Source organism: Scomber japonicus, chromosome 21 (genome assembly GCF_027409825.1).
Source record: "Scomber japonicus isolate fScoJap1 chromosome 21, fScoJap1.pri, whole genome shotgun sequence".
Classification (NCBI taxonomy): Eukaryota; Metazoa; Chordata; class Actinopteri; order Scombriformes; family Scombridae; genus Scomber; species Scomber japonicus.
The window spans coordinates 327,501-348,007 of NC_070598.1; the positions used below are offsets into that span (position 1 = coordinate 327,501).

At 40.5% G+C, this 20,507-nt stretch overlaps 2 protein-coding genes across 2 annotated transcripts in view; both read right to left on the reverse strand.

The window, feature by feature from the left end:
• Nucleotides 1-7,206, reverse strand: part of LOC128382749 (E3 ubiquitin/ISG15 ligase TRIM25-like) — a 19,259-nt gene extending 12,053 nt beyond the window's left edge. Inside the window, exon 1 of the mRNA XM_053342762.1 lies at nucleotides 6,112-7,206. Within this exon, the coding sequence (XP_053198737.1) occupies nucleotides 6,112-7,206 (1,095 nt within the window). The remainder of the gene's footprint in view (nucleotides 1-6,111) is intronic.
• Nucleotides 7,207-8,526: 1,320 nt separating this feature from the next.
• LOC128382096 (NACHT, LRR and PYD domains-containing protein 12-like) lies at nucleotides 8,527-19,986 on the reverse strand. Its single transcript, XM_053342082.1, has 11 exons — nucleotides 19,727-19,986; nucleotides 15,333-15,452; nucleotides 15,077-15,196; nucleotides 14,490-14,698; nucleotides 11,652-13,518; nucleotides 10,933-11,106; nucleotides 10,360-10,533; nucleotides 9,385-9,558; nucleotides 9,136-9,309; nucleotides 8,889-9,062; nucleotides 8,527-8,600 (listed from the first exon to the last, which is right to left on the reverse strand). The coding sequence occupies exons 1-11, from the start codon at nucleotides 19,837-19,839 to the stop codon at nucleotides 8,591-8,593; spliced, it is 3,309 nt and encodes a 1,102-aa protein (XP_053198057.1). The 5' UTR covers nucleotides 19,840-19,986; the 3' UTR covers nucleotides 8,527-8,590.
• Between the last annotated feature and the right edge of the window lie 521 nt (nucleotides 19,987-20,507).

Below are 20,507 nucleotides of genomic sequence, written 5' to 3' on the forward strand. Positions count from 1 at the left end.
AATAATAAAAAGACTTGATATGAATCTGTAGAAGAGACGAAGAGATGAAGAGCCCCCCCCCCCTGCAGGTAAAGAGCCCCCCCCCATGACCCCCCCCACGCCCCCCCCACGCCCCGTAGATGAAAGCAGAGTGACTGAGTGATGGAGGTGAAGAGTCGACACCAGCTGCTTCCTGCTTTAACACTCAGACACTCAAACCTCCATCTTCATCTTCATCCTCCTCTTCTGCAGATGTCTCCTCCTCTTCATCTTCATCATCATCTTCCTCTTCATCTTTATAACTCATCTTCATCTTCATCTTCATCAGTGCGTCTCCCTCAGTGTCAGTAATAACTCCAAACATCAGCCACAGTGAGATACTGCTGCCAAATATATATTACTAATATACTAAATATTATTATTACTATTATATTATAATAATAATATAATATAATATTAATAATATAATGGTATTAATAATAATCTGCAGTCATGAATGAGCTGTTTAGAGAAACATGAACATGTATTATTATTGATATTGAAGTTAAACTGTGTTATATTTCATGGTTACTCTCGTCACAGTTTGAATATTAATTTACAGTCTGACTCATTTTATTCAGTTTAAAGTTTAAAGATAAAGTTTCTGTAACTTTCTGAGAGACACATTTTAACATTTATTAGTTTGGAGAATAATTTCATCTTTTATTTTGAAAGTTAAGGTCATAGGTGAAGGGGTTTGGGGAGGAGTGTTGCATTATGGGTAAGTGATCTGCATGGTTCAAGAGGAGCTAACTGTTAGCTTTGTGCTGTGGTTTAGTTATTATTAGTTATTGTCTTATTTTTTGTGCTATTTGTGGAAATTCTTTATATAAACATTTAGTGTGCTTCTCATCGCCGTGCTGGGGCCTGTGTAGCGGGGGGGGGGTGTAGGGGGGGGTTGTAGACTGTGAATGATAGAGAGGGATCTTTATTGACTTGTTGTGTTTTGTGTCTTGATGAGAATATAAACTACTGAAGACATCAGGACGAGACGTTTCCTTATTCACTGGACCAGCGTCATTATAGTTTAAATATTAATAAATACCAGATATATACATACAGTGGTGGAAACACGTTTTTGAACACATTATCTGTTATTTGTTGATTTTGATACCAACAATGTTGAGACCTGACAAACTGAAACTGTCAAGAATTTAGTTTAGTTTGTTTTTCTTGTAAACAATAAAACAGAAACAGTATCATGTGTATTAGTTTGTGTCTAATGCAGCCACACCTTTTGAAACACAAAAAACATTTTTCCACATTTCATGATAATATTTCAGACTGTGTAAACTTTTAAGGGTGTCCCAAAACTTTTTTCCACCACTGTATGTAGCAGCTTTACTTTATATGTGCTCACTTTAAGTTTTCAAAAATCAGTTATTAGTAATGTTTCTGTTATTTAAAGTGATAAAATATCATGTGGTGTAACCAAATATCATGCGGTGTAACCGTCTGGCCGTGACTGCTGTTATGAAAACTTATTTGAAATGACTCCAAATCTATTCTAATTTATTATTATTATTATTATTATAAATAAAGCTTTAATAATAAATGTATAAAAGTCATTTTGTATTTTTCTCATTTTATACAAAAACATTTTTGTCCATTCATCAGAAGCTTTGCTGAGAAGACCTGAACCAGGACTCAACCCCAGCTCTGTTGTTCTTACACATTTACACTTGTTAATAATAATATATAATATATAATATAATATATAATATAATATATAATAATATATAATATATAATATATAATAATATATAATATATAATATATAATAATATATAATATATAATATATAATAATATATAATATATAATAATATATAATAATATATAATATATAATAATATATAATAATATATAATAATGTATAATATATAATAATAATATATTATATATAATGTATAATATACAATAATATATAATAATGTATAATATATAATAATATATAATAATATATAATAATGTATAATATATAATAATATATAATATATAATATATAATAATATATAATATATAATAATATATAATAATATATAATAATGTATAATATATAATAATATATAATATATAATATATAATAATATATAATATATAATAATATATAATATATAATAATATATAATAATATATAATATATAATAATATATAATAATGTATAATATACAATAATATATAATAATGTATAATATACAATAATATATAATAATGTATAATATATAATAATATATAATAATATATAATAATGTATAATATATAATAATATATAATAATGTATAATATATAATAATATATAATAATATATAATAATGTATAATATATAATAATAATATATTATATATAATGTATAATATATAATAATAAAAGCATTTACAGTTGACAGTGAGATATGTATCAGACTGACGTCGAGCTTGAAGTCATTGAAGTCTTCAGAGCTCATTCTTCACTACGTGGCTCCGTGACTGCTTTCATACACCTGAGACACCTAACCCTGACCCCCCCCCCCCCCCCCAACCCTAACCCTGACCCCCCCCCCCCCCCCCAACCCTAACCCTAAAATATATCAGTAGTCAAAGTGATCCATAGATTTATGACTTTGCATTTCTGTCAGTAAGAAAGATTCAATATATAAAACCAGCTGACGACGAGATAATAAATGATTCAATAACCAACGTGATCTCATTCTGTTGTAAATGTAAAGGGAAGTGTTGAGAGCCATGGGGGGGGGGGGGGGGGGGGGGGCTGGGACATGATTTATTCTTTCTTTATGAATGTACTTTATTCTCAACATCCCTGAACATATGAAGTGAATGTTATAATCATATTTAAGTATAAATAATATTTATTTAAACTTATTAATTAAAGTCTACTTCTAACCCAGACAGGAACATACCTGTCAAATCATTTAGAGAGTAGATTTATTATACTTTTTATTTTATGTTCATCTTCTATTAATAAATGTTCAATCTGTTTATATTTCTACTCCTCGTTTGACAAGTTTACGTTTTATAAAAACAGTTTAGTGTTTAGAAGAGAGGACAAAGACAAGAGAGGACAAGAGAAGAGAAGAGAAGAGAGGACAAAGAGAAGAGAAGAGAAGAGAAGAGAAGAGAGGACAAAGAGAAGAGAAGAGAAGAGAAGAGAAGAGAAGAGAAGAGAAGAGAAGAGAAGAGAGGACAAAGACAAGAGAGGACAAGAGAAGAGAAGAGAAGAGAGGACAAAGAGAAGAGAAGAGAAGAGAAGAGAAGAGAAGAGAGGACAAAGACAAGAGAGGACAAGAGAAGAGAAGAGAAGAGAAGAGAGGACAAAGAGAAGAGAAGAGAAGAGAAGAGAAGAGAAGAGAGGACAAAGACAAGAGAGGACAAGAGAAGAGAAGAGAAGAGAGGACAAAGAGAAGAGAAGAGAAGAGAAGAGAAGAGAGGACAAAGAGAAGAGAAGAGAAGAGAAGAGAAGAGAAGAGAAGACAAGAGAAGAGAAGAGAAGAGAGGACAAAGAGAAGAGAAGAGAAGAGAAGAGAAGAGAAGAGAGGACAAAGACAAGAGAGGACAAGAGAAGAGAAGAGAAGAGAGGACAAAGAGAAGAGAAGAGAAGAGAAGAGAAGAGAGGACAAAGAGAAGAGAAGAGAAGAGAAGAGAAGAGAAGAGAAGACAAGAGAAGAGAAGAGAAGAGAGGACAAAGAGAAGAGAAGACAAGAGAAGAGAAGAGAAGAGAGGACAAAGAGAAGAGAAGAGAAGAGAAGAGAAGAGAAGAGAAGAGAAGAGAGGACAAAGAGAAGAGAAGAGAAGAGAAGAGAAGAGAAGAGAAGAGAGGACAAAGAGAAGAGAAGAGAAGACAAAGAGAAGAGAAGACAAAGAGAAGAGAAGAGAAGAGAAGAGAAGAGAGGACAAAGAGAAGAGAAGAGAAGAGAAGAGAAGAGAAGAGAAGAGAAGAGAGGACAAAGAGAAGAGAAGAGAAGAGAAGAGAAGAGAAGAGAAGAGAAGAGAGGACAAAGAGAAGAGAAGAGAAGAGAAGAGAAGAGAAGAGAAGAGAAGAGAGGACAAGAGAAGAGAAGAGAAGAGAGGACAAAGAGAAGAGAAGAGAAGAGAGGACAAAGAGAAGAGAAGAGAAGAGAAGTTTTCCTCCGTGTTAAAGTTTGAATCACGTGTTAAACATGAAGTGAGAGAAGTGTTGGAGCAGCAGCGCCCTCTGCTGGTCATCCTGACTAACATCTAATGTCTTCTTTTACACATTTTTCTTTTTCTTTTATAAAACATGTAACTTAATAAATGTGTTTTATATTTAAAACTAAGTAAACAGCTGATCATTATTATCATTATTATTATTAGTTTTATTTCTTCTTGTTTCTTTTTAACTTGTTTATTCACATTTTGAATTATTTGCTGTTTTTATAAATAATATACAAATAAAAAACTAAAACCAACATTTACAAAAATACATTATTTACTTTTAAAACAGTTTCATATATTAAGGTCAAATTTAACTGGTCACCTGGGATTTCAATACTTGGGAATAACTATTTCCACAGATGCTTCTCAACTGTAAGTGTGTTTAAGTATGTAAAGCTTGAAATATCAATAAATACATTTGTTCAAAAAAAACCCGTGATATTCTTATTCTTATTATATATTTTTAATAATTCTTATTATTTGTGCTTCAGTCTGTTAATAAACTACTGAAACTCTTCTTATTCTCCATGGTTTGTTTATTTGCTGCTTTTAGCTTCATAATAAACAGTTTATTATATATTAACAGTTATTATCAGATGTTTATATGAAATAAAAACACTCAAACTACAGATTTAAACTGAACGAATATAAAAGCAGAGAAACATTAATCAGTGTTTTCTGTCCAGAATCATCTGAAAACATCTTCCTACAAATGTTTCTATTAGTGATTGTTTGTGTCAGTGATTCTAAACATTAATAATAATAATTATTATTAAACATGAACATAAGATCATAATAATCAAGCTTTTCTTCCTTTTCCTAAATCATCTGCCAGCGTAAAGATTATCCTCATTTCCTGTCCGTCATCATGGAGTCACATTTTATAATTACAGCTTTATGTTATATTAGTCATGTTGAACGTGATTATTAAACATAAATCATACATGTTGTTATTTACCCTAACCCTAACCAACCCTAACCCCAACCAACCCTAACCCCAACCAACCCTAACCAACCCCAACCCTAACTAACCCTAACTCTCTATGTTAGGTTCAAACCACAGAACTTCTAAAATGTACAAGTTCACTTTTGTTTTCATACATAGAAAAACTTCCTCATATGTATATATATATATATATATATATATATATATATATATATATACATAGTCTCTGTCAAATATGCTGCTAAACAGGAAGTGATGCGTCACCTACAGGAACTCAAACTGCATCAATAGAGTCCAAAGCCGCCCCCCTGCCCCCCCACCCCCCCTGTTTGATTTATAAGAGAGAGCTCAAAGGTTCAGGATGTCACATGACGCTGCTTTAGGGTTAGGCTTTAATAACTCTGATCTAGCACAGTTCACACAACTCAGCTGAGCACCTGTAACCAAGACAACATCCAGCATGTAAGGGCTGAGTGAATGTGGTCTGGACTCTGTGGAGGAGCGTCATGGTTTCAGAGACGCTGTAGAAGGACAGAATCCCTGCTCTGTGATCCAGGTACACTCCGACTCTGGAGGAACCAGGACCTGAGACGGGAGTTTTAACGTTGTTATGTCTGTATACATAACCATCATTGTCATAAGTTAATGACCAAGAGATGTCATTGTTTCCAAATCCACTTGAACATCCTCTTTTGTAAATATCCTGGTATGTGACTGCTACTGAAACAGTCCCCCTACACTCCACCTCCCAGTAACATCGTCCAATCAGACTCTCCCTACTCAGGACCTGAGGACGGTCTCTAAATCTGTCTGGATGATCAGGCAATGGTCCGTCCTGACTCTTCACATACCACACTTGCCTCTTCCTGTCAGACACTGACAGATGTATGCTTGCTGTGTTTGGATCCAGTGTGATGTGACATGAATAGTTTAAGAGCTCAGCTCTGGTCTTGGTCTCTGCTGATGACAGTAAAACGTCCACTTCAGTCCCTGTTGGTGAGATCTTGGTGCGGTCCTCACTAAGAGTGTCCTGTAGTTTATCTCTGAGCTCTGACACAGCTGCTGTCACATCCTCAAAGTCTCTCAGAGGACGGATATTGATGCTGGATGAGTCTGTAGGTTCACTGAGTTGTGACACTGAGGGGTAGTTGTGTAGAAACTGGTTGTGATCCTCTGTGTGTGAGAGCTGCTTCAGTTCAGCGTCTTTCCTCTTCAGCTCAGTGATCTCCTGCTGCAGCTTCTCCTGAAGCTCTTTGACTCCACTCACTTCAGTTTCCTGCTGGGATCTGATCTGCTGCTTCACATCAGAGCTTCTTTTCTGGAGGAGACGGATCAGCTGAGTGAAGATCTTCTCACTGTCCTCCACTGCTTTATCAGCAGAGCGACTGACGGCCTCCACCTCCTGTTGAAGCAGCTTCACATCTTTCTCTCTGTCCTGGATTCTCTGCTGGATGTTTAGTCGACTCACCTCGAGCTCTCTCTGCCTCTCAGTCCTTTCTGCTGCAGCTGGGACTGTGTCGTGGCCTTGATGTTCATCCACAGAGCACAGAGAACAGATACTCTGCTGATCAGTACGGCAGAATATCTTCATCACCTCATCATGATGAGAGCAGATGTTCTCCTGGAGCTTCTTCAAAGGATCCACCAGCTTGTGTTTTTGAAAAGCTGGGGATTCAGAGTGAGGCTGGAGGTGGAGCTCACAGTAAGAGATCAGACACGTCAGACAGGACTTGGTGGCTTTCAGCTTCCTTCCAGTGCAGACATCACAGGCCACATCTTCAGGTCCAGCATAGCAGTAATCAGCCAGTGTAGGTTTTTGTCCAGTCTTCTTCAGCTGCTCCACTAAATCTGCTAACATGGTGTTTTTCATCAGGACAGGCCTTGGTGTGAAGGTCTGTTTGCACTGAGGACAGCTGTAGACCTTCATCTGATCCTCTTCATCCCAGTGTTTCTGGATACAGCTCATGCAGTAGCTGTGTCCACAGGAAGTAGTCACTGGATCCTTCAGTAGCTCCTGACAGACCACACAGCTGAACTTCCCTCTGTCCAGCTGAACTTCGTGCTGAGCCATTTTAACCTCAGAGACACTGAACATCAGATAAAAGCTGAGTTGAAATAGAAATCTAACGTTGTTGCAGTGAATGAGTCTGATCAGCTGTTTACAGCCGTCTGTCAGCTGAGTGAAAAGCAGCGAAGCAGGAAGCAGCTCAGTGTTTTTATGAGCAGGAAGGTTCAGGTTTACCATCATTCCAGGGAGAGGAGTGGACGTGTGTACTTCTGACACTCACTCACACTCAGAGGTTAAATATGATCCTCAACCTAGAAAACATGTTGCTCATCAAACACGTGAAAATAAAACAGAGAGACAGAAATTAAAAAGACAAATACATGTGATAGACAAGAGTGACGGTTAACACAGTAGTAAAAATAAAAGTTTTTATGCTGAGTGACGTTGAAGCAGAGATCTAATCAGGAGAGAACAGGAAACACACACACACACAGAACCTACACACACACACACACACACACACACACACACACACACACACACTGAACCTACACACACACACACACACACACACACTGAACCTACACACACCACCCAGCTTCACAGTGCAGCAGTGCCCCCTGCTGGTCAGCCTGACTAACATCATCCAGCTTCCACCTGAGGATTCATTTGATTTACTGTCAAAGTTTAAAGTTCAGAAGATACAAACTACTCACAATAATCACTTTATTAACTATTTATGGATTATTTATTTACTTCTTAACACTGCATTGTCTTGTAGTGTTACACAGTGTCTTAGTTTTAAACTGACATTTGAATGTTAATTATTGCACTGTTCTCTTTAAAGTGTTTTAACTTGTGAAACAGTATTTTGGTTTTATGGATCTTCAGAAGAAAGAATCTGAAACAAACCAGCATTAAAAAAACTACTTTAATGTTTCATCTCTGACAGAAATCACATTTATACTCTTACAGTTACAGTTAGAGGTACTACTACTTTACTGTAGTACAGTTAATACTTTAAAAACACAGTCCCATCGATTCTGTGCAGCAGTGACATCACTGTGACATCACGGTGACATCACGGTGACATCACAGTGACATCACGGTGACAATGATCACTTATCTATACAAAGCACCATAAACTCACCAGAGGAAGAAGATGGAGCAAAGCTGGAGGAACAAGAGGAACATGGGTCTTATTATCTTCAGGTTCATGGTGGGAACAGCCTGGTTCTGTGCACATGTTCATATAATACATTTAAAATTCAACAAGTCTGTGAAACAGATCAGCCACAAAAGCAAAGAAAGCAAAGAAAGCAAAGAAGCATAGACCTGGTAGAAGACGGGAAGAAGAAGAAGGACAAGAGAGAGGAAACGTCTGACGTCTTTGATGAATATGAGTTCAGATGCAACAGTTGAACGACGTCCTCTGTACAATCCAACTTTATTTAAACCTGCAGGGATGAACAACACATCAGTCAGCTTCAGGTCACATGATCACAGCCAAGGTCAAGATCTGATTGGACTGTTGGTTTTGATTTCTGTTTCTGACCAAAAGAAGTTCTCCTTAAAGTCATATTACTAGTACTAGTACCTCTAACTGTACTACAGTAAAGTACAAGTACCTCTAACTGTACTACAGTAAAGTACAAGTACCTCTAACTGTACTACAGTAAAGTACTAGTACCTCTAACTAAAAGCCTGTATCAAAGAGCAGAAATGCTTGTGTAACCTCTACTGACCTCAGAGTCTTCAGGTTGCAGTCTGGATTCTCCTGAAAATCAAAGAGCAGCTTCTGTCCTGAATCCTGCAGCTTGTTGAGGCTCAGATCCAGCTCTCTCAGATGGGAGGGGTTGGACTTCAGAGCTGAGACCAGAGATGAACAGCCTTTATCTGTGATGTGACAGTCTTTCAACCTGCAGAGAGAAAGATTTTATCAGACCACAGCTGTTTTTCAGATTCTGTACAGAGGAAAAAGAGACTGTGTACCATAAAGTCTCCAGTCCACAGTTTGGACTCTCCAGCCCAGTAGACAGTGACTCCAGGCCTGAATCCTGCAGCTTGTTGACACTCAGATCCAGTCTTCTCAGATGGGAGGGGTTGCCCTTCAGAGCTGAGGCCAGATATAAGCAGCTGTCCTCTGTCATCAGACAGTTCTTCAACCTACACAGATGACATGATTTTAACAAACCACAGATTGCTGTCAGATGCCACACAGAAGCTAAATATATAACCTACCACAGAGTCTCCAGTCTGCAGTGTGGGCTCTCCAGTCCAAGGGACAGTAACTTTACTCCTGAATCCTGCAGGTTGTTGTAGCTCAGATCCAGCTCTCTGAGATGGGAGGGGTTGCAGGTTAGCGCTGAGGCCAGATGTGAGCAGGAGCTCTCTGACAGTTCACAGTGGTTAAGTCTGTAATTTCAGGATAAACAGTTTAGGATTGCAGTTCCAAATATCAGACTGATCAGTGATGTATGTTTATTTAACACTGGTTTCTTTTGAGTGTGATTTTATATTCTTGCTTTAACAGATATAAATCTTTTAGGAAACTAGTAATATTTTTATGATATCAACAATGCCAAACAACTGATGGAAACTGACCTGTGGAAAAAGACACAGCTTTGTTATTTTCTTTGTGGTTTGACTCAACTGAGTCGAATAGGATTTACTTAATTTTACAGAGATATGATGCACAGAGCAAAAACGTGGTACTGAACAGCTTGAAATGCGACACAGACACAACTGACAGGTTTTACACCAACTATGACTGAAACACATTCACACACATTCATATTTTCCTTCTTTCATAAATTTATTTTTTAATGTTTTCTGTCAGTTTATATTTTTACTTTAATTTGACAACTCCAGTCAGAATGACGACTATGAAATGAACCATATTACTCAAAATACTATTAATATTAATTTTATACCCATATATTCTCTCTTAACATTGTCAGAATTGATGATATTCTGATTAATATATTGATTTGGTTATTCAGTATTATGCTATATTCACATTCATGCCATCAGTTACCTCATTGCCAGAGGTAAATAAACACATATTTTGCAGATATTTAACATCTCCAGCTGGTCATTAATGATCAGTTCAGGTTCCAGGTTGTAGTAAAAACTGAATTCCTTTTACTCTGCAAGACACAACAAAACAAAAGTTTCCTGAAGAAGATCTACAAGAAGGACGGTCTGTGAACTGACTTCAGTCTCTTCAGTCCGCAGTTTGGACTCTCCAGTCCCTCGGACAGCTGCTTCACTCCTGAATCCTGCAGGTTGTTCGAGCTCAGCTCCAGCTCTCTCAGATGGGAGGGGTTGACCTTCAGAGCTGAGGTCAGAGAAACACAGCTGTTCTCTGTTAGTCCACAATTAGCAAGTCTGTAAAAAATAGATAAAATCTCTATCAGAGATGACATGGTAAGAAAAAAGATAATATTTAAATTTACTGAATAGTATTCCCAACACCGTCTGCACATCACACACAAACATACTGTATATGCTGAGCAAAACTTTAAACACTTTGAGCAGTTTGAGCAGCCATTGAAGAGAAAAGGAACATGTTACAAATCACTGTCGTCAAACTTATCAACCTTACACAATGTCTCACACTGTACAAGGTAAATGGTTAATATTCCAGAAAACAGTTTTCTGGTGGTTTAACAGATCGAGGAACATTTGTAAACCAAACCATGTGAAATGAAAGATGAATGTCTGATAAATCATTTTCTGGTTGTTTGAATTTTGCCCAGTTTAAGAAGTAAAAGTAAGTGAACTGACGAAAGAGTCTCGAGTCTACATTGTGGACTCTCCAATCCGGCAGACAAGAGCTTCACTCCTGAATCCTGCAGCTTGCTTCCTCTCAGGTCCAGCTCTCTCAGGTGGGAGGGGTTGGACTTCAGAGCTGAGGCAACAACTTCATAGTGAGTCTCTGAGAGCCAACATTCATGAAGTCTGGGAAGACAAAGTGAATGTAAAGTCAAAATGAAAAATGACAACTGTTTGGGAGAAACCATCAAAAGACAAAACATAAATTGCATGAACACAGTCTGTAAGACGCCGATCATAACTGACCTTTTATTCGACTTTTATTTTACAGGCCTGTTTGTATGGTCCTTGTTGTCTAGAGTCTGTAGTGTTTTTGTTAAGTGTTGGTGCTTCAGTTTGCCTGTTCTAATCTTCCTGCATGTACAACATATTCATTGTTTACAGTCTACATTGTTTTGCCATGTGTTATAACTCCATCATTGAACTTTTGATTTAGGTTGATTCCGATCGGTACCAGTGGCACGTGACATTATGTGTACCAAACGTAGGTGGACTGGAAAATACACAGCATGTTTATTTCCCCTGACATCATAATCAATCTCTAAAACAATTTAGACTGAAACCCACTCAAATCACCTCCCAAATTGTTTTTTCCAATTCTGAACCCTGCTGCCAGACACTGTGACAGTGGCTCCACAAAGCTGTACGATGATGTTACAATCTGGACTTACTGAGCCTTTCTGCAGTTCCTCACAGCTGGAATCAGTCTGAGTCGACCCTCCCGTGATGTGTTGTACTTCTTCAGGTCCAACTCATCCAGAACCTCCTCTGACATCTGCAGCATGTAGGCCAGAGCTGAGCAGTGGATCTCAGAGAGTCTCTCTGATCTGTTCTCTGACTTCAGGAACTCTTGGATCTCCTGATGTACTGAGCGGTCGTTCATCTCCATCAGACAGTGGAAGATGTTGATGCTTCTGTCAGGAGAGATAAGCCAAGTGTTCATCTTCTTCAGGTGGTTGATGACTCTCTGCATGGTTTCTGGACTGTTGTCTGTCTGACCCAGCAGGCCTCCTAAGAGACTCTGGTTGGACTCCAAAGAGAGGCCATGAAGAAAGCGGACAAACAGGTCCAGGTGGCCATTTTCACTCCTGAGAGATTTCTCCATGGCTCTCTGCAGGAAGTCATCCAGAGATGGGTAATGATTGTCATCTTCCTCTCCATCTTCTTCTCCCTCTTCTTCTCCCTCTTCTTCTTCCTCTTCTTCTTCCTCTTCTTCTTCTTCTTCTTCATCTCCCAGGAAGTCACCCAGTACCTCTGTGTTCCTGCTGGTGTAACAGTGGTACATGTAGACTGCAGCCAGAAACTCCTGAATGCTCAGATGAACAAAGCTGTAGACTGGTTTCTGGAAGATCACACTCTCTCTTTTGAAGATCTGTGTACAAACTCCTGATAACACCGAGGCCTCTGTCACATCAAGACCACACTGCTCCAGGTCTTCTTGGTAGAACATGATGTTTCCTTTCTCCAGTTGTTCAAACGCCAGCCTCCCCAGCTTCAGAAGAAGGTTCCTGTCAGCCTCCGTCAGCTCCTGTGGACTCGTCTCATGTCCCTCATCATACTTGTTCTTCTTCCTCTTTGTCTGAACCAGCAGGAAGTGTGAGTACATGTCAGTCAGGGTCTTGGGCAGCTCTCCTCTCTGGTCTGTAGTCAACATGTGGTCCAGAACTGTAGCAGTGATCCAGCAGAAGACTGGGATGTGACACATGATGTGGAGGCTCCTGGATGTCTTGATGTGTAAGATGATTGTGCTGGACTGCTCTTCATCACTGAATCTCCTCCTGAAGTACTCCTCCTTCTGAGCGTCAGTGAAGCCTCGTACTTCTGTTACCCTGTCCACACATGAAGGAGGGATCTGATTGGCTGCTGCAGGTCGGGAAGTTATCCAGATGAGAGCCGAGGGAAGCAGCTTCCCCTGGATGAGGTTTGTCAACAGCACGCTGACTGATGACGGATGTGTGACATCAGACACGACCTCACTGTTGTTGAAATCCAGTGAAAGTCTGCTTTCATCCAGGCCGTCAAAGATGAACAGAACTTTACAGCCAGCGAGCTTCTCTGCTGTGAGCTTCTGTAATGTTGGATAGAAAACATGGATCAGCATGAGCAGACTGTACTGCTCATCTTTGATCAAGTTCAGCGCCCTGAACGAGAACAGAATCAGCAGACTGATATCTTGGTTGTTGGAGCGCTGTGCCCAGTCCAGAGTGAACTTCAGCACTGAGAAGGTTTTTCCAACACCAGCGACGCCGTTCATCAGAACCACTCTGATGTGTTTCTGTTGGTCAGGTAAGACTTTAAAGATGTCCTGACACTTGATTGGAGCGTCATGGAGGGTCTTCATCTTGGAAGCTGTTTCAAGCTGCCTCACCTCATGTTGGGTATTAACCTCTTCACTCTGTCCCTCTGTGATGTGGACCTCAGTGAAGATGCTGATGAGGAAGGTTTTAGTTCCTGCTTCATCAGTTTCTTGAGTCACACATTCACATGTGCTGCTCAGACTGATCTGATGTTCATCTAAAACCTCCTGCAGACCATCTACTGGTAAAAGAGAAGAAAAATATAGATTTTAAATAATCTATTAGAGTGTTTACTTCCATAACCAGGTTACTCAGATAAACCAGGTCACAGGGGTTAAGAACAGGCCTGGTTACTGTAAACCTGGACACAGGCAGCAATACAGTGATCAGATGTCTTATTTTATCTGTATTAATGAATGAAGACTATGTGCTGGTCCTGACTTTTCCTCACAGTGAGGATGTGTCTGAATTTAACCGTCAGGTGTCTGGTGGTTGAAACCAACTTATTTAGGGTTAGGGTTACTTTAGCCCTATTCACACACAGGACTAGTATTACCTGGGGAGGTCATCGATCTATGATCTTAATCTTAATGTGAATCTGCCATGTCTGTAATCCATTAAGTTAAAATAGAGCTAAAGAGCAGATGGATGACATGCAGGTGATAAATCAATCATATCTGGGCGAAATATCAGTAAATCTGAGTAAAATACAGACTTTACTTATGCGAATGCACCACATGAAATATAAACATGGGGGGCTCGGTGGTTTGTAGTGTTGCCTCACAGCAAGAAGGTCATGGGTTCGAGACCCTGCTGAAGCCTGTGCTTGCATGGGTTTCCTCCCGTTGTCAAAAACATGTATGTGAGGTTAATTTTGCTGTCAATGACCGAGGTACAGATGTACATCTACATGTAATAAAGTACTTTACCTTTCTAAATCACATGAGGTCCCCAGGTAACACTAAATCACAGTCTTTTATTATACATGTTACACGTTTACATGGCAGAAACCAGGTCTCTCTAAAACCTGACCAGATTACAGCAACAGTTCATTACATGCATGTAAACTGAATGCAGCTGAATCTTACTCTGAGAATCGTTAAATGATGGAAATAAAAACGTCTGTGGAAGAATAAAGATTTAACAGTAATCTAAAATGTTGGTGTAATAAAATGTCCTGTTTTTAGACAGCAGACAGATCTTCAGTCTTACTTTGTACAGTGCTGGTCTGACTGTCTGTCTGCAGTCCAGGTCTGGTTCTGGATCTTTCTGCACACTGGGGACAGGAGGAGTCTCCTGATGAAGCAGACTGGTCCCAGTATGAGGTGATGCACTGTCTGCAGAACCAGTGTCCACAGCTGGTAGAGATTGGATCCTTCAGTACGTCCTGACACAAACAGCAGGACAGCTGCTCCTGAGTACTTCAAAAATAATAAAGACAGACGTGGATTTACAGTCTGGTTACCTCAGCCTCAGGTGGCAGATTATCACGATGGTAGGAGGGAAGGTGCAGCTAAGGTTGCTATGGTGTTCTGTGATTCAAACGTTATCATCATTTCTGACTACAGATGAGGTCTATTAGACCATTAGTAGATCTATGTTGGTTAAAGGGTATTACACTAGCTAGCTGGTTTGTAGTCAGAGCTCACCAATCATGAGTTGCTGCAGTCAGACTCGATGCTACATCTATTTTTATATACAGTCTATGGTAGCAAGCCTTTAAATAGTATCTGCACCAATAGTTCGTCCTTATAACTAAATCATGTTCAGGACAGTTTACAGTAGAAACAGTCTCTTACTTTGAGTCTGAGGGTCCAGGTTCATCACTGAAGAATGGAGGCTCTTCTTTAGAGACATCACTCTTCACAGAAAGACAACTGGGTGGTAAAGAATCTGCTCTATGAGTGTAGTGCTGATCTCTGGAAACAGCAAACAGATTTTATTCACATTATATACTAACTGTAAACATATGAAAAGGACAAAGGGTCTCTGAATACACAAAGAATGTCACTGTCAATAGTTTGTAGGATTTAAAGCTTGTAGCAGTTTTCTTACTTTGAGTCTGAGGGTCCAGGTTCATCACTGAAGTATGGAGGCTCTTCTTTAGAGACATCACTCTTCACAGAAAGACAACTGGGTGGTAAAGAATCTGCTCTATGAGTGTCGCGCTGATCTCTGGAAACAGCAAACAGATTGTATTCTAATGTTACCCTGTAAAATGATCAAAAGGACAAAGGGTCTCTCACTGTGTCTCGGGATGGTTATCCCATGCTGGTCTACGGCCCTCAGATGGAGGAGGAGCTTTACATTGAGGCTTATTTGCATAATTAAGGGATGAAATCAAACATGATGTCATTGTTTGCTCTTCAGCTTGTTTGTGAATCAGAAGCTGAAAATCTGTCAGCAGATTCTGACCATAATATTTTTATTTAGCAGATTTAGTATTTGATTAATCCAAAGTAACCAGAATACGTTCACCATCATCTTCATCATCACTACCATCATCATCATCATCATCACTACCATCATCACCATCACCACCATCATGACCATCATCACCATCATCTTCATCATCATCATCAACTCAACTTTATTTATATAGCACTTTAAAACAACCACAGCTGAAACAGAGTGCTGAACATAAATAGATAAAACAACACAGGAAACGTAAAACAATTAACAGGAAATAAATACTAAAATAATTGTTTTTAAAACAAATTAAAAACAATAAAACAAGTAAAACAAACAAACCATAAAACCATAAAACACTAAAACAGGAGCAGAGTCTCATGCAGGAATAAAAATGGGTTTTAAGACGAGTTTTAAAAACAGACAGTGAGGAGGCTTGTCTAATATTTAAAGGAAGCTCATTCCATAATTTAAGAGCAGCTACAGAAAAGGCTCTATCCCCTCTGAGCTTCCGCTTTGACCTCAGTACCTCCAGGAGCAGCAGGTCAGCTGACCTGACCTTTGACCTCGGTACCTCCAGGAGCAGCAGATCAGCTGACCTGAGGCACCGTGTTAGGGAGAAAGCGTTTTTCTTTTTCAGCGGCACATATATCTGACTGTCGTCATCATAAAAGTGAAAAGAGATGCCATGCTTTCTCAGGATGGAGCCCAGTGGCAGTAAATACAACGAGAAGAGCAGGGGCCCTAAGACCGACCCCTGTGGAACCCCATATGGCAGTGGAGCAGAGCTGGACTCTGAAGTACCAAGGCTCACACTCATGGTTCTGTCAGCCAGATAGGATCTGATCCAGTCCAGTGCAGTACCACCGATGCCCACTATGTGGCTTAGCCAAGCCACTAAGGTGTTGTGGTCCACTGTATCAAAGGCCGCTGTTAGGTCCAACAGGACAAGAATGACATGGTCACCAGAGTCATTCGTTAATAAGATATCATTAAAAACCTGTAGTAAGGCTGACTCGGTGCTGTGCAGGGTTTTGAAGCCTGATTGAAAGACCTCCAGGACATTGTGCTCATCCAGAAATGACTGTAGCTGGGCATGAACAATTTTCTCCAATCATTTTGATATAAAGGGCAGCTTGGAGATGGGCCTAACCCTAGCCAGCACGCTGCAGTCAAGGCCAGGTTTTTTAAGTAGCGGCTGCACCACAGCATGTTTAAAACTTAGGGGAACGACACCAGAAGACAGGCTGCTGTTTATGATAGCCAGAACTGACTGCCCTATACTAGTGAAAACCTCTTTAAAGAAGCTAGGAGAGACAGCATCATAGGGAGAGCCTGATGGCTTAATATGGCCAACCAGAGACACAGGCTCAAACTTATGAAGAGCTGCAGAACAAGGAACAGGGACAGAGGGGTCAGGTGCAGGAGCTAAGATGGGAGTCCTAGCAGTAGCAACCTTATCAATAAAAAAGTGCAGGAAGCTATTGCACATTTCAGGAGATGCCTCCAAGCTGACAGGCTGTGGGGCATTAAGCACAGTGTCAATGGTTTTAAATAACACCCGCGGGTTGTGGCGATTGTCTTCAATGATGTTTGACAGGTATTCTCTTCTGGTCTCTTTAACGGTATTCTGGTAGCAGCGCCAACAGTCCTTAAGGATTTGGAGAGAAACCTGCAGTTTGTCCTTCTTCCACTTACGCTCAGCTTTGCGACACTCCCGTCTAGCTGCGCGAGTTGTGTCATTAAACCAGGGCTCGGATTTTGCTTTAGGCTGCACAGTTTTCTTTGGAGCCACCGAGTCCAGTATGGTTAGGCAGGAGGAGTGAAACCAAGAGCTGAGCTCCTCTGTGTTAACAGAGGCAGGGCAGACACAGAGCTGATCAAAAGCCACAGAGAACTGGCCAGCAGTAAAAGAGTTAAAAATCCGGTGGCTCTGAACAGGAGCGCCAGATTTAACATCAGCACAGGAGAAAGCAACTTCAAAGAATACTGGCATATGATCAGAAATGACATCATCACAGATCTCAAGTTAGACACAGATAAACCATGAGAGAGGACAAGGTCTAATGTGTGTCCATGTTCATGTGTGGGACCAGACACACACTGAACTAATTAAAAGAGTCAATAAGGCTTAAAAAGTCCTTCACCAGGCTTATCAGGACAACACACGTGAATGTTAACATCCCTGAGAAAGAGGGCACGGTCATACTTAGGCATGATTTCAGCCAGAAAACCAGAAAAGTCATTCACAAAGTCCTTATTGTATTTGGGGGGGGGGGTCGGTAAATGACAGCGCACAGCAGCGGGTCGGAACGACTCACCTCAAATAAAGACACTTCAAAGCTGGAAGTTGAGGACGAGACGCTGCTTACATTTAAAATCGTTTTTATAAACTGTCGCCGTTCCTCCTCCACGACCCGACGTCCGAGGGGAGTTAAAGTAAGAACAGTCTGCAGGTAAAAGTTCAACCAGAGGGCTGCACTCACCGACACCGATCCAAGTCTCTGTCATACAGAGGAAGTCCAGAGGGCTGCACTCACCGACACCGATCCAAGTCTCTGTCATACAGAGGAAGTCCAGAGGGCTGCACTCACCGACACCGATCCAAGTCTCTGTCATACAGAGGAAGTCCAGAGGGCTGCACTCACCGGCACCGATCCAAGTCTCTGTCATACACAGGAAGTCCAGAGGGCTGCACTCACCGACACCGATCCAAGTCTCTGTCATACAGAGGAAGTCCAGAGGGCTGCACTCACCGACACCGATCCAAGTCTCTGTCATACAGAGGAAGTCCAGGCCACGGGAGCTGAAGAAATCCCTCAGGATGAAAGTCTTGTTCGCCAGGGATCTAGCGTTCACCAATCCGGTCCTGGTGGGAGCTGGGGTCGTGGTCCGGTGGAACGGTGAGCCCGGGGTAGCGTCCTCAGAAGCCGGTGGTTTACCCCGCGCTCAGAGAGCTGAAGGGGGCAGAGACGGCGGGGCCGGAGTCCCTCAGAGGAGCCGGTGACAGGCACCAGGCAGGTGTCGATGGGGTCGAGCAAGCGCCGGGGCACAACGAGAGGAGGAAGTAATCCGTGTCCTGTCCGAGAAATGGACGAAGAGCTTCAGCTTCACCAGCCGACCTCCGCGTCTACCGCGGCGACGGGAACGCTTGCGCCGGGAAGGTAGGGCCGGGGCCCGGTACAGGTGAGGTGGGATTCCCGCCAAAAACGGGGGTGAGGTATACTGTCCGCTGTGATCAAATGTACTTAACTCACTGATATTCCTCCGGAGAAACAAAAGAGACTGGCGATCATACACCAGCAGAGACTCAGTTTGTTTAGTGCCAATGATTGAAAACAATAAAAACACTAAGACTTGCAGGAGCACCAGACGGTCAGCCACACACACTGGCGCCATCTTGGATACGTCACAACAGTAAGAAAGGGTCTCTCACTGTGTCTCGGGATGGTGATCCATGCTGGTCTACGACCCTCAGAGGAGCAGCTTTACATTGTTTGTGAATCAGATTCTCACCATTATATTTTTATTTAGCAGATTCAGTATTTAATTAATCCAAAGTAACCAGAATACATTCATCATCATCATCATCATCATCACTACCATCATCATCATCATCATCATCATCATCACCACCATCATCTTCATCATCACTACCATCATCACCATCATCACCACCATCATCATCACCACCACCATCATCTTCATCATCACCACCATCATCATCATCATCATCATCACCACCATCATCTTCATCATCACTACCATCATCACCATCATCACCACCATCATCATCACCACCACCATCATCTTCATCATCACTACCATCATCACCATCATCACTACCATCATCTTCATCATCTTCATCATCACCATCATCATCATCACCATCATCTTCATCATCACCACCATCATCATCATCATCATCATCACCATCATCATCATCACTACCACCACCATCATCATCATCATCACCATCATCTTCATCATCACCACCATCATCATCATCATCATCACCATCATCATCAGTAGAATCTTACTTTGTGTCTGGAGGTTCATGTCTGAAGGATTCAGGTGAATCTTTGGAGCGGTGACTCTTCACTGACTGACAGCTCTCCTCTTCATCACTCATCTCCTCCTCTTCATCACTCATCTCTTCTTCCTCAGTCTGAGTTTAATAATGAAAACAAACAGAAGTATAATCTGTAAAACGTTTCTGGTGTTTGAAGCATCAACCAATCAGATCAGAGGGAAACTCCCGTAATTATGATTTCCTGTTTATCAGGAAACTGTAACAGCCAATTATACATGAACACGTTATTAAACATAGTTATTAAACATAGTTATTAAACATTAAACATAGTTATTAAACATTAAACATAGTTATTAAACTGCATAAACAGCACTAAATATAGTTTAAACTTTGATATTAGATCATTTCTTGTGACGTGTTGAAACAAACAATGATTCAGTCTGACTTAAAGAATCAATGAAACACGTTTAATAACCTGCAGCTGCTTCTCTCTCTCTCTTTCTTCTTTCTTCTGTTGTCTTCTCTCTCTTTGTTTCTTCTTCTTCTCTCTCTTTCTTCTTCTTCTCTCTCTTTCTTCTTCTTCTCTCTCTCAGCAGATGTTTTAATGAATGAACGCTGAACTACTTTCACTTTCCTGGAAATGAGAGCTGAGTTTGAGGGGCGGAGTTAGATTCAGGTGTCAGGTTCAGGTTTGAAAGGGACCACTGCACATGCGCAGTAGACTTCAGTCAAACAGTGTGGGGGCGGGTCTTGTGTTGATCCCTTTGATGGTTTGTTTAAAAAGGGTT